Source organism: Hipposideros armiger, unplaced genomic scaffold (assembly GCF_001890085.2).
Source record: "Hipposideros armiger isolate ML-2016 unplaced genomic scaffold, ASM189008v1 scaffold_244, whole genome shotgun sequence".
NCBI lineage: Eukaryota > Metazoa > Chordata > Mammalia > Chiroptera > Hipposideridae > Hipposideros > Hipposideros armiger.
In genome coordinates this window covers 2153180-2166555 of record NW_017731594.1, presented here as the reverse complement: position 1 = coordinate 2166555, position 13376 = coordinate 2153180, and the positions used below count along the sequence as shown (strand labels likewise).

Below are 13376 nucleotides of genomic sequence, written 5' to 3'. Positions count from 1 at the left end.
AGAGCAGACTGTCGCCGGAGGGAAGGTTCTGAGAGGCGCAGGCTCACATTTTACCTACTCAAAATCTGAGTACTCTCTTCTTACCCATTTCAAATATCATATTATTTTGCCATTTTAAAATGCAAACCTGGGAAATACTGGTAAAAGTATTTTCTAATTCCTTAGCAATAAACTGGTTGATGTTTTCAGGGTCTCAAATGCCTTTTATTCGGCTCTCTTAAAGGCCTTGCAAATTTCTAGTACTCTGAAGGAGAAAAAGAAATTCCACCTATTTTTCAATTATTCATAATAGTGGGGGCATAATATTAGAAGATGGACAAAAATTACAGAGAAAATTGAAATCTGCAGAGAACCTTTAAAAAGTACAGTAAAACCTTGGATTTTAAGTAACTTGGTTTGCAAGTGTTCCACAAGACGAGCAAACACTTCTATTAGGTTGGTGCAAAAGTAGCAGCGGTTTTTGCCATTACCTAGTAATACATTTTAACTTGGTAAATGAGCAATGTCTTGCAATATGAGTAGTTTGTTTCCGGAACGCATTATGCTCGCAAACCGAGGTATTACTGTATGCATCTCCAAGTCATCCTCCTCTGTCATCTTTCTTCTGGCTGGAACTATAGGTGCTAAAATGACCCTACAAGCATGTCTCAATTACCTGTGTAAATACATGAAGGATAAAGTGTTGGCAGAGATTAGATCTCACCAGCTTTCTCAACTAGCATCACACCACGTCAGCCTCAAAATGAAATTCTGAGTTTACCCATTTTAACCCAGAAAGAGGAAAAAATCATCCATAGGAGGTGAAATTTCTGGGTAGGAGTTTCCCTTGCTGCCAACATTTCCTCAGCCCCTTAAAGCTCTAAGCCAGGGAACGGCAAAGTTTTTCTGTGAAGGCCAGATAGTGGATATTTTAAGCTTTGCAAGGCCTTATGGTCTCTGTCAGATATACTCAGCTCTGTTTTTGTAGCAGGAAAGCAGCCACATACAACATATAAATGGAAAAACATGACTGTGTGCTAATAAAACTGTTTATAGACAATAAGATTTAATTTCATATCTTTGCATGTCACAAAATTTATTTTTATTTTTTTCCAACCATTTAAAAATGTAAAGACCGTTCTTAGCTTGTGGGCTAAGACGTAGTTTGTCAACCCCTAATCTAAGCCATTTACCTGCTTAGAGATGGGCTCCGCTGACCTTGCACTGCTCCTAAAATCTCCTGCCTCAGAAACGCCACAAGCCAGCTTGGAGCTGTGTTAGAGGCAAACACTGCTTTCTTCCAGGCACCATAAGTCACTATGAAACACCTAGAAACTACCCATAAACTGTGAACCTCTTTAGCAAATCTGCCAAAATGTTTGCTGCTCCATGGCTTCATGTAGAAAAAACTTCTCTAGATTCCCAGAATATTAGATTTGTAACTTTCTTTGCTGAAGTTTCCTTCCTCAGGTAAACTAATAGAGTGTTTTTGAGCTCTGAGCAAAAAGGCCTGATTCCCACTGGGCATGTGTCCAAATTTGATTTAAAAGTTTTATTCAATGCTAGGGGGTTTAAAACATATTTTAGAGAGACTCTCAGTACAAATCCTGAACCAGTATGGTGAGATAAGCCTATGTATTTAATTCTCTGCCCCACTGATATGAATGAGAAAACAAGGGGAACTCAGGAAATTAAGGAGTGTGACATCTACTTATTTAGGTATTTTAGCCACAAACAGGAAAGGAGTGAGGGAAGCATCAACCAGCAAGCCATTCACCAATGTACAAGGAAAGCTACCTGAGGAAGCAATAGATGAAAGAGAAGGCCTCTGTCAGAGCGTCACCTAAACCCTACACTGGAGCAGCAGAGGTTACTGATAAAAGCCTGTCTTTGAGCAGTTGATAGGGAGCAGATTCTCACACTGCCGGAGGCTAGGAGGAAGGCATCCAACAGCGGCACTCTCAGCGAGCACCGGGTGTTGTGTACACCGGAGGGTATCGGCCATGACCGTGACTGGCACTGGAGGAGGGCCATGAAGTTGCTTTGCTGGGTGTGGGGAGGGAGCAACTCATTTCTAGCTGCTGAGGCAGTCAGAGAGGCTAGCTCAACCAATGCAAAGTTAAAACCCCCTTCTCAAGGCCATCGCCATCCACCTGTGGTAAGTTCCTAACCCAAACAGACTAATTATATTTCCACACTAGCAAAATTACAATAAATTTAAATTATTACCTTGGTTTTGGTCTGCACCTGAGAGATTTAACAAAGATCCACATGCTTTTATTAAAAATTAATCTCAGCTTCTAACACTATATAAACAGACACCCTATTCTACAGATGAGCTAGAGAACAATAGCTGGATATTACAAAACATTCAGGAATTCAAAAGAAGAAACCTAGTTTTAAAAAGCAGAACAAGTGAACTCTTTTGAAACAGGCTTATTCCAAGAAACAGGAAGAAATATTTTAAGTCTCTCATTTGTATTTTCAAATTTTCCGTGAGATTTAAGAAGACCCTGTGTTGTTAAAACAGGGGTGATGAGGCATGAAGAGGGAATAATCTGAAAATGTAAAAGTACAGTTGGAAATGACAAAATAAAAACTACCATATTTTTAAAAACTCAGCAAAGGCAGTAAACAGAATACTAGATGCTGCAGAGAAGAAAATCAACAAATTAGAAGATTCATAAAAGGAATTCTCTCAATATCAGAGTAAAAAGTTAGAGACTAGATTTAGGAGATATAATCTATGCATATAGGAGTTTTAGGTCTAAATAGAGCATAGCGATTAGAAGCAACAGGATGGAGGAGGAAGAAAAGGAGAAAATGAACAAGAAGAAAAATTTCCTGAGCCAATAATGACTTGAGTTTTCGATTTGAAGGGCTCGATTACATTGTAAATACTAATGAAAAACCCTACAACTAAATAAATAGTGGCATAATTTCTGAATTCCAAATAAAACTTTCTAAAAGCATTTTATCCAAAGAGAAAAAAAATTTTCAACAAAGGCAAGACATTGAGTTTAGCATCAGCTTTTATTCCACAATATTTAAGAGCTAGATGACAAAGGAAGGTTGAAAGTGTTCTGAGCAAAAGATTGGGACACTAGTCAGGTTCATACATAACAGACACCAGTCCTCTCAACTATGCAAGAACTCATAAAGAAGAGGCCTTTCTCAACCAATTACTCAACGTTTATCAACAGCTGAGAATAAAGTCAGAATATAATTCCAATAGTTGGAGGGAGTGTAGAAGAAATGAGCAGTAAACAATAAAATATCACCAGAATTAAATTTAAATGATTGTGGTTGATATATTGTCATCTTTATGTTAACATTAAGAAAAAAATAGAAGAGATAAAGATACATGAATAAATATATGGATTTAAACTACCAGTTATTTAAACTAAAACTATGGGTTGAGGGAGGTATAGTACAAGGAAATAGTATATTAAATATCTCCTATTTTACAAGAAAAGAAAATGTAGAGTTTTATTCCTGATCATAACAGAAATATCAATTCTGTCTTTTAGAATTTAAAAACATAATTATTAAAAGGAAATATAATGAACATTAGAGAAAGAACTTTGGTTTCAGACAAACTAAACTGGGTATGAGATTCAGCTATTACAAATCATGTGAATTTGAATAAAGTATTCATAGCTCTAAGCTTCTGCTATCTCATCTACAAGTTAGGGATGATAATGGTTCTTTGTTATAAGGTTATTTTGAAGAGTAACTGAAATAAAGTGTGTAAAATATATACTCACTGCCTGACACATGGTAACTGTGGTATGTTAGCCATCATGAAAGGGGAAAAACATTTGATAAACATAACAAAAGACAGGAAGAGAAAAATAAAAGGTAAAACCAAAAGCTAAATTAAACAGAAAGCAGAAACAGTTAAAAAGAAACAACACCAAACACATCAGTTATCACAATACTTAGAAATGGATTAAATTTTTCTATTAAAACACAAAGACCTTCAAATGAAATCTTTTTAAAAATAGATTACTATGTTTAAAAAGACACATCATTATTTATTCAACAAATATTTGAGTGTTTCCTATGTACCAGGCACTGGTCTAGGTTCTGGGGACATAGTAAGAAACAAAAGACAAAGCCTTGGACCATTCAGATATTGGCGGCAGCACATTCCAGGCAGAGGGTAAGCAAGTATAAAATCCCTAAGGCCAAGAGGGGCCTGGGCATCATTCAAAGAACAGTGAGCAAGAGAAAGGTAAATGAGTTCAGGAAGCTACCTGGGAGGGTTGGGCTCTGATTCTGAAGGACCTTCCAGGCCTTGCCTGGACTTTGGATTTTATTGTGAATAAGATGGAAGAAGATGGCAATTCGTTGGAGAGCTCTGAGCAAGAGTGATACGGTCTGACTTCCTTTCTTGACAAGCTCATTCTGACTGGTATTAAGTTCTGAACATGGACTTAGGGAAGGAAGAGTGGAGGTAGAAGGATCTATTAGAAACTCAATGTGACAATCTAGGAAAGAGATGATAAGGGTGGTAGCAGCGGAGATGGTAAGAAGTAGTTGACTCCACTGGCTACAGGCTGAAGGATTAGCTGACTGTCTGGATGTGAGCGGAGGGAAAAGGAGGCGCCAAGGATGAGCCCCAGCCTTTTGGCCAGAGCTATGGGAAGGATGTATCAATGGTTGTCAGCAGCTGATACGGAAACGTTAAGGGAACAGAGGTGTGGAAGAACGCGATCGGGCATCCTGTCTTACACGTGTAAATCTGAGATGCCCTTACGGAAAAGGAAAAGAAACAGCCAGTCAGATCTTTGACTTGAGAGAGGCCAGAACCACTGATGCAAATGTGATAGTAGTCAGCGCATAATAGTATTTAAAGGCATGCAGCTGCATCAAATCACCCAGGGAGGAGATGCAGACTGAGAAAAGAAGTGGTCCAAGGACTAAGGCCTGGAACACATCACTATTTATGGATGGAAGACAAGAGGAAGAACAAACACGGGGGATGGAGGAAGAATAGCCAATGAAATAGCAAAGAAACCAGAAGAGCGGGAAGTCATGGAAGCCAAGAAGAAAGGACAGGCATGAAGAACTGTCAAACTCGGATGACAGGTCAAGTGTGATGAGGACGAAGAGCTGACCACTGGGTTTAGCAATGGAAGGTCACTGGTGACCTGGACAAGGGTGGATTGGAGGTGTAGTCATTGGGAGTGAAATCTAAAAGGCAGGGTAAAAGCGATAAATGGAAGAGAGGAACTGGAGAAAAGAACACACACAGCTCTTTTTAAGGAGCTTTACTATAAAAAGGAACAAAAACAGAGAGAGTCAGCAACTCAAGAGACAAATGGGATTAAGAGGAGATTGTATTTTTCCTTAATGAAAGAAATGTCAGGATATTTAATAATGCAAAAGAGGGGTGTATATTGCTATAGTGACAAAGATTTTTAAAAATTAAAAGGCAAATAAAAGAAAGCAAAAATTTTAAAAGTATAGCAATATAAAATTAGACAAAGTAGAATAAAGGAAAAAAGCATTAAGTGGGCTAGACGTTAGTATACAGAGGGTGCCAAAAAAATGTATACACATTTTAAAAAAGGAAAGTACTGTATTGAAATATACCGATAATAAAAGATGAATACAAGTCACATTTGAGTTCTGCAATTACAAGAGGTGCTCAAGTGGTTACCATCGATGTAATTTTAATAGCTTTTTCCTTTCTTAAAATGTGTATACATATTTTTGGCACCCTCTGTATATTTGATAAACTATGAAACAAACTAAAATAGTAGTTATAGTATTCCCCAAAAGAATACTGCACCCAGAAGAATTTATGGGCAAGACTGTAAAATCTTCAGGTAAAGGAACACTTCTTTGCTATTTAAACTGCTCCAGACAATAAAAAGAAGGAAACTATTTAATTTCATCTGAACAAACTAGGAGAAACCTGATACCAAAAAGTGACAGAAAAAGAAAGAAGAAACAACAAATCTCTTAGGAAGACTGACACAAAAAGCCATAAGTAAAATGAGCAAATTCAATGTAGCAATATATTACAGAAAAACAGGTGCAATCTGGACAGAATTTATTCCAGGAATACAAGGATGGCTCAACATAGACAAAATGACTATAATTAATATGATTAATATAATTAATATGATTGCTATTTAAAAGTAGAAAAGTAATTAAAATTGTCACAATAGATATTAAAAGAGCATTTAATATAAATTCAAGTAACATTCAAGATAAAAAATTCTTAATTTAGGCATAGAAGGGTATTACCTCAATATGATAAAGAATATCCATCTAAAACCAACAGGCAGTGAAGCCAGATATTATGATAAAACACTTAGAGGCATTACTAAAACAGTCAAGAACAAGAGAAAAACGCTAAATATCATCATTACTTTTCAATAGTATCTGGAAATTTTAGTCAAGAAAACAAGAAAAAGATACTTTTAAAAGCATAACTATTATAAAGAAAAAGATAAAAATTACCATTTTTGCAAATGATATAGCAATCTAACTGGAAAACTCAAGAGACTAAAAGGAAAATATTATTAAAACTAATTTTTTTAAGTTCGGTAAAATGGCAGGGTGCCATTTTGTATACCTTTTTACTGACTAAACTGGGTAGATTTCTAATAAAAAATTCTATTTTCGAAAGTACATCCTCTCCCCACTGCCAAAAAATCTCCCAGTACAGTGCCAGCCAATAGATGGTAGTATGAGCCATATGTAATTTTAAATAGTCTAGTCTCCACGTTTTTGTTAAAAAGTGAAATTAATTTTAATATATTTTATTTAGCCTGATATATGTCCAAAATAGTATTTCAACATCTAATCAATATTTTGAAACTATTATTGAGATATTTTCATTCTTTCCTCATACTAAGCCTTCAAAATCAATGGGGTGTGTGTGTGTGTCTGTGTGTGTGTGTGTGTGTGTGTGTGTGTGTGTGTGTGTGTACTTATAGCATATCTCAATATGGAATAGCCACATTTCAAGGCCTCACTAGCCACTTATGGCCAGTATCTATTAAATTGGAGAGTATAGCTCTAGTAGACCTAGCTATGTGCTTAAGAAAATATGTGCAGGACTTACAAACTTGAAATTACAAAAACTTCTAGAGAACATAAGAAAGGATTTCAGTAAAAGGATAAATTCATGGCATATTTCTAGATGGAAGTCTCAATATGCAAAGATATCAATTTTCTCCCCATAACTAATTCAACACAAGACCAATCAAAATTCCAATGACATTTTTTAGAAAGACTTGAAAAAATGATTTCAAAGACTAGAAACATAAATGTCAAAGAATATCAGGAAAATTTGAAAATGACAAGTAAAAAGGTTTGGAGTTTGGTATATCAGATATCTAAGTATCATCAAACATTTACATATTTTATCAATTTACAAAAATTATAATAACACAATACTGGCAGGTCAATAAAGAGACTGAACAACTTATAGGCAATAATTTAGTATACGATAAAGTGGGAATTATAAATAATTTGGAAAGGAATATGCAAGTAAATATATGGTATTGGGGCAACTTATAAAAATATACAGTGGCATATCTCTTTCATATCTTATACCAAAATAAAATATTGCATGAGTTAAATGTTTAAATAAAAAACTATAAGGCAGTGAAGTGATAGAAAATCTATAGTTGAATATTTACATATTTACATAATTTTGGAATAGGGAATGTCTTTTTTTATTATTATTATTAGTTAGGGAATGTCTTTTTAAGAAATCATAAAGAAAGAGAATAGATTTGGTGGCCACATATTCTATTCATCAAAAACAAATTAAAAGCTAATTTCAAACTGGTAAAATGATTCCAACATATATGAACACTTAAAATACTAAAACATAAATAGTTTTTATAGATCAATAAAAAAAAAGATAAGCAATCCAAAAGAAAAAATATGGGATAAGGATATAACAGACCAATTTACAACAGAAAAAACAAATTTTCACCTATCAAATTGGTACAAATGAAAAGACGATCATGATTGACAAGGATGTAAATAAATGGGCATTTGACCATGACATGGACAATCTTTCTTTAGGAAAACTCGGCAACATGTATGAAAAGCCTTAAAAACATGTATATCTTTCCATTTATACGAGGCACCTATACTAGGCAAATTCAGAGACAGAAAGGAGATAGACATTACTAGGAGCTGAGGCAGGAGGGTTGGGGAGTTAGGGTTTAATGGGTACCAATTTTCTGTTTGGGATGATACAAAGATTGCAGAAATGATAATGGTGATGGTCACACAATATTGTGAATGTACTTAATGCCACAGAATTGTACATGCATTTAAGAATGGTTAAAATAGTAAAATATGCATATTTTACCACGATTGTAAAAAATCCCATTGCATGACTCTAAACATTTATTAAACCATTCTCCTACTATTGAACATTTAGGCTTTCCCCAAATTTTTAACAATTAAAAATAACATTATGATTGAAAAATGTATATCCTTTGATAAGCATGTTTGTTTGTTAGTATTTATCCCGTAGTAATAATGCAGAATATATGTAAAGATATACATTTTCCTCCTGGCACTGCTTGTATTAACAAGTGGGAAATCTAAATAACATACAGGATTGGTCAAATAAATTATTGTACACAATGGAAAAGTAGGCAGCCATCAAAAAGTGTACTACAGACATACCTATATTGATACTAAGGGGGAAATGATTTAAAATAGTATGGGTGGTAAACTTCAAAGGGAGTAAATGTTTGTGCACACATAGGTAAGTATATGGGAGAATACATAAGTTTTTGCCCGTGGTCATGAGACCGAGGGAGTGGGACTTTGTTACTTTTTTGTGCTCTTTTTCTTACCTGTCAGAGTTTTCCTGCAATGAGCATGAACGTCTTTGTAAAAAAAAAAAGTATTTGTAACATATTTTACAAATGTATTTTAAAAAAAAACAACTAATGAAAGAAACTTAACTTTGCAAATAACATTTAAAAACCCTCCTTGTTAAGTTTCCTTTCTCATATGTAACATTAGGCCGTCTCTTACTGTACAAAGTGTCCTCCTCCCCTCCAAAAAGCAAAAAGCAAAAGGAAAGGCCAACGGACGGACTGTCTGTAGGTTATTTATTACTATATGAGACCAGCAGATAATTCTTTTCCTGAACTAAATAACTATAAGTTAGATTCTATTAAGAAAGCCCTTTGGGCTTTGGGGTTACTTCTTAGCTGTCCATTGTAGGTATATGTGCTAAGCATCTAATGCAAATACTTTCTACTTTGGCTAATGAACGGCTAATAATGGGTTTCTTTTACCTGAAGAGTAGGGCTACACATGATGTACATGAGACATTCAATAATCTGAACGAAACCTGCTGAAATGAGAGCCAGAAAACCACAATGCCTCTGACAGCATCCCTGAAGCTTATGCAACTGTAGGATGAACATAGTGCATTTGGAGGTATAAGGCACAGACCCAATCTTACAGGCATTTTTGTTTGGGTGACCCACACAGTAATTGTAAATCTGAAATAGGAAACTTGAAATCATTGAAGTCACAATAACATCATATTCAATTAGGTTAGAAAAGTGCAATTTCTGTCATCATGTCATAAAAAGATGTGTTTTTCTCTCAGATCTCTTATACAGAAAAGTTCCCTATATTGTTACAGATAGGGCTGTTTTCAATCAGTTACAAGGAGCAATTCAATTACTAGATGGTTTAGTGCAGTAACTGACTCCAGACTAATTTAATTTCTTCAGGTCTCTAAAGATCAATTGATCTGATTTGTCCCATCCCTAAAGGCTGTTTAGGAAAAATTCAGACTTAAATATCTGGAAATGAAATCCAAACCCTTGGCCAATTTCACACTACTTAGGTCATCTTGCAAACTTTCAGCTGGTCATATAAGATGCTCTTTTGGCCCTCAGACTATTGAAAGCAACTTAGCTTCGTGTACGTGGAGTGCTCCCCACCTCAGGACGCTTATTCAGTAAGTGGAAAATGTGCTGCATGTTTTATCAAATCTGTCATTCTAAAGGACAGTCAGTCTGGGGACTCTTATCTCATGAGCACATGCGCAATTCAGGGGCTATTTTTACTCTAGGAGTAGCTTATTAAGACTATTAGAAGTAGACGCAGATGGGGCAAAAAACTATGCTCACCTAATAAGATGAGGAACTTACAATTATTTTAGATTTACAAGCTGCTTTGATGAATGTCATCTTCCTTGGTTCTTATAATAAGCCTCTGAAATGAGTAGAATTATTTTGTAGATGAGGAAACGGGCTCAGGTGAGGTAACTTCTCCAGGATCACTCAGCCGGTAAAAGGCAAAGCTGGGACTCTAACCCATGACCTTTGTCTCTCAATGTAACATGTGCACCCCCTGATCTGAGACAGAAGGTACAATGTACATTATAAAAGCACATCATTACTGACCCACTGCCCACTGTCTTCATTTTCGCTTGACACCTGCCAAAGCTGAGAAAAAGCTAACTGGTGATAACCCACCTGCACAGACCCTGAATCAGTGCCTCTGGCGCTCCAGGAATAGGTGATAAAGGTCCTGCCTAAATGGGGGCAGCCTGTGTAGATGGCTTCATTTGTCGCCCACACAGCTGATGGCTGCATTTTCACTGACTTGGGTATCCAGGCCTATTTGCCCAGCTATGTCCCATGTGCCCATTTGGCTTTTCTCTGCATTTGCAGTGGATCTTCAACCACAAGCTCAATTTCTTTCCTTGATCGCAACAGCCCCAAGCACTTGTCAAGCTCTCCAATTTATTAATCTTTCTTTTCTACTCACATCCCACAGTTCCTGCCCAACGTTTAGCCTCTCCTGCTGGCTTTTCTGTCTCCCCACCGAGCCTCTACATCTGCTCCCCGAAACCAAAACCAGCCCCCCGTGCCCTGCTATCTGGGAAAGCTTAGGGAAGGATCCGACAGATGCTGCTAACACACGCAATTATCCCTTAATGTGAGTTGCCAGGACAGGTTGGGGAGAAGTGCTGTGGTCAGAAGATTGTGACTACAGGGGGAAGTGTGGCAGTTGGCAGGGAGCTCACACAAAGATTTGGAGATAAGATAAACCAGAGGGCTGGTGCAAAGATACCCCACCTATCGATAAAGACTCCAGGCCACAGAAAAGAACAAGCACCGAAGATGAACAGGGTCTGAGGCTCTGATGCATAACATGGTGATTAGAGTTAATAACACTGTATTGCATAACTGAAATTTGCTAAGAAAGTAGAACTTCAATGTTCTCACTCAAAAAAAGAATAAGTACAGAAAGTTACATAGTATGTGTAAGAGACATAAATAATCACACTGAAAAATCTTCTCTTTGAAAAACACACTTTTTGACATTCCTATTGGGCAAACTGTGGATCTCACTATAGTCATTACTCACATAGACGGTCTCAACTGGGTGAACCATTTTAATTAAGTTAAAAGTGGGGTAAGTTACGGGCATATCATTGTCACTTGTCTTTTTAAAGGTCCTGAGATCTGCTATCTCTCCTGTTAAATATAAGCAGTCTAAGCTACGGGGAAAATATGTGCCCTGAATTAAATTACATCTCCCTGTCTCAAAATTCCCAACTACCATTATATCCTTCGTGTTAGCAAATGCACCCACTTCAGAAGGCAAAGGCTATCAAGATTCCACTCCTCTGCAGGTCACCACACGAGACACGGAGTTTACAATCAAGAGGATTGAGTCTTTGGTAACAAAGAAGCCCTATATTTCACAGTTGAGTAAATGTCCTGAGCAAAGAAACCACTTCACTCAGAAATTGAGCAGAGAATAGAGCCAGCTGCAGCAGCTGTCACAGCTTAAGCACTTGCCTATCTACAGGGTTTATAGCTGGAAGGGAAGGGGGGTCAAGAGAATTGGAGACTATATACAGTAAGGTTATGGTTCTTTGGCGTTGAAAGGAGTATGTTCTTACAAACTCGCTCTCTCTTTATCTTATCTGGACAAAAAGTAAACAGAAAATTCTCATTACCTCTCAATGTCAGTGAGCCTGGAGGAGTCCCGAAATCCTTTGGCAAAAGGGTTGCTATCTATTTTCAGCTTGGTTATCTGGAAAGGGAAGAACGGGTAACAAAAGAATATCATTTCTGAGCTCAAGGAAATAAAATCGGAAATATAGAGTTAGTTCATTTTCCATCATGGCCGTTCCCAAGAATAGCTAATGTCTCTCAGTACCGTGAGAAAGGTTGAAATTGCTAGAGAAGTTCACAGGAGGGATGGATTTGGTGGGAGGGTCAGGGAAGGCCGACAAGAGAAGGAGGTATCTGAGGACGGGCTGGTCCTAGAGAATAGGCTGGAGGTCCATGGATAGAGACAGTTAAGGATGGGGGCCTTTCATGAACAGTGTGGCTGCAGCGTGAAGTATTTAAGAGAGCAGTGAAAGGGCAGGGATCCACTGGGGAGCTGGGGAGCTGTCTAAAAGGCCCGCATTGGTGGGGAATGGGGAATAAAAACAAGAACGTTGTCTCATGCTGACTTGTCAGCATCATTCGTTAGCACCACGGACACACACCATGATGGATAAAATAGACAATAATAGCTTCATGTTCAACACTCAATTGAGATACATGACATCAACACATGATATAAGCCATATATCGTGTATTTACGTCACGATCCCTCTTCCATCTGGTCCCCTTCCCATCTGACTAAATTAGAATCAAAATAATAGGTCTTTGTGTTATCCTCCCATACAATGTTACTGATACACTCTATGCTTACACGGAAAAAAAAATACTTCCTAATGAGAATCATGGTCTGAAGTATTAAGAGTCTATGCTATGCTAATCATAATTCCCACAGTATTAATATTATTGCAGAAAGATCCATTAAATCCTATGCACTGCACCTCCAAAGAAACATACATTAGGTTGCAAAGCAAAAATAAGTAAATAAAGGAAACATTGATTCAAAGATACTTGACATGTACAATTCCTGAGTGTTAGAGCTGAAAGGAACCTAGGAGGACTAAGACACAGCTAGTCAGTATCTGAAAAAACAAACCAAAACCACAGAGTCATAGCTCATTCATATCAATATGAGAACCCATGTTAATCTTGAGAGAGAGACACACACACAATATTATAGTCAACCTGGAAAAAAGAGTTATCGGTGGAGGCATGTTCTCCTCTTTCAAAGTAAGGAGTACACATAATCAAAATGATTTGAAATGCTGTTTTTTCAAAAAGCAACTTTTCCTCTGATGAGAGTGTATCTACTGTTCATTTTAAGCTATTATCACCAAAAAATTGCTTTTATTATTACAAAAGAAAGGCATGTTTCCCCTTTCATTCTTCAAGTCAGTTAACCAATGTACAAGTTGCAAAGATGCTATTTACCTTGCTTAAAATAGAACTTCCCACACTGTCCTGAGCAGAGAG

The 13376-nt window shown here is 36.9% G+C and overlaps 1 protein-coding gene across 1 annotated transcript in view; it reads right to left on the bottom strand.

Annotated features, from left to right (window-relative positions):
• Positions 1–13376, bottom strand: part of TBX20 (T-box transcription factor 20) — a 54056-nt gene that overhangs the window by 20266 nt on the left and 20414 nt on the right. Inside the window, exon 6 of the mRNA XM_019655726.1 lies at positions 11969–12045. Coding sequence (XP_019511271.1) covers positions 11969–12045 — 77 coding nt within the window. The remainder of the gene's footprint in view (positions 1–11968; positions 12046–13376) is intronic.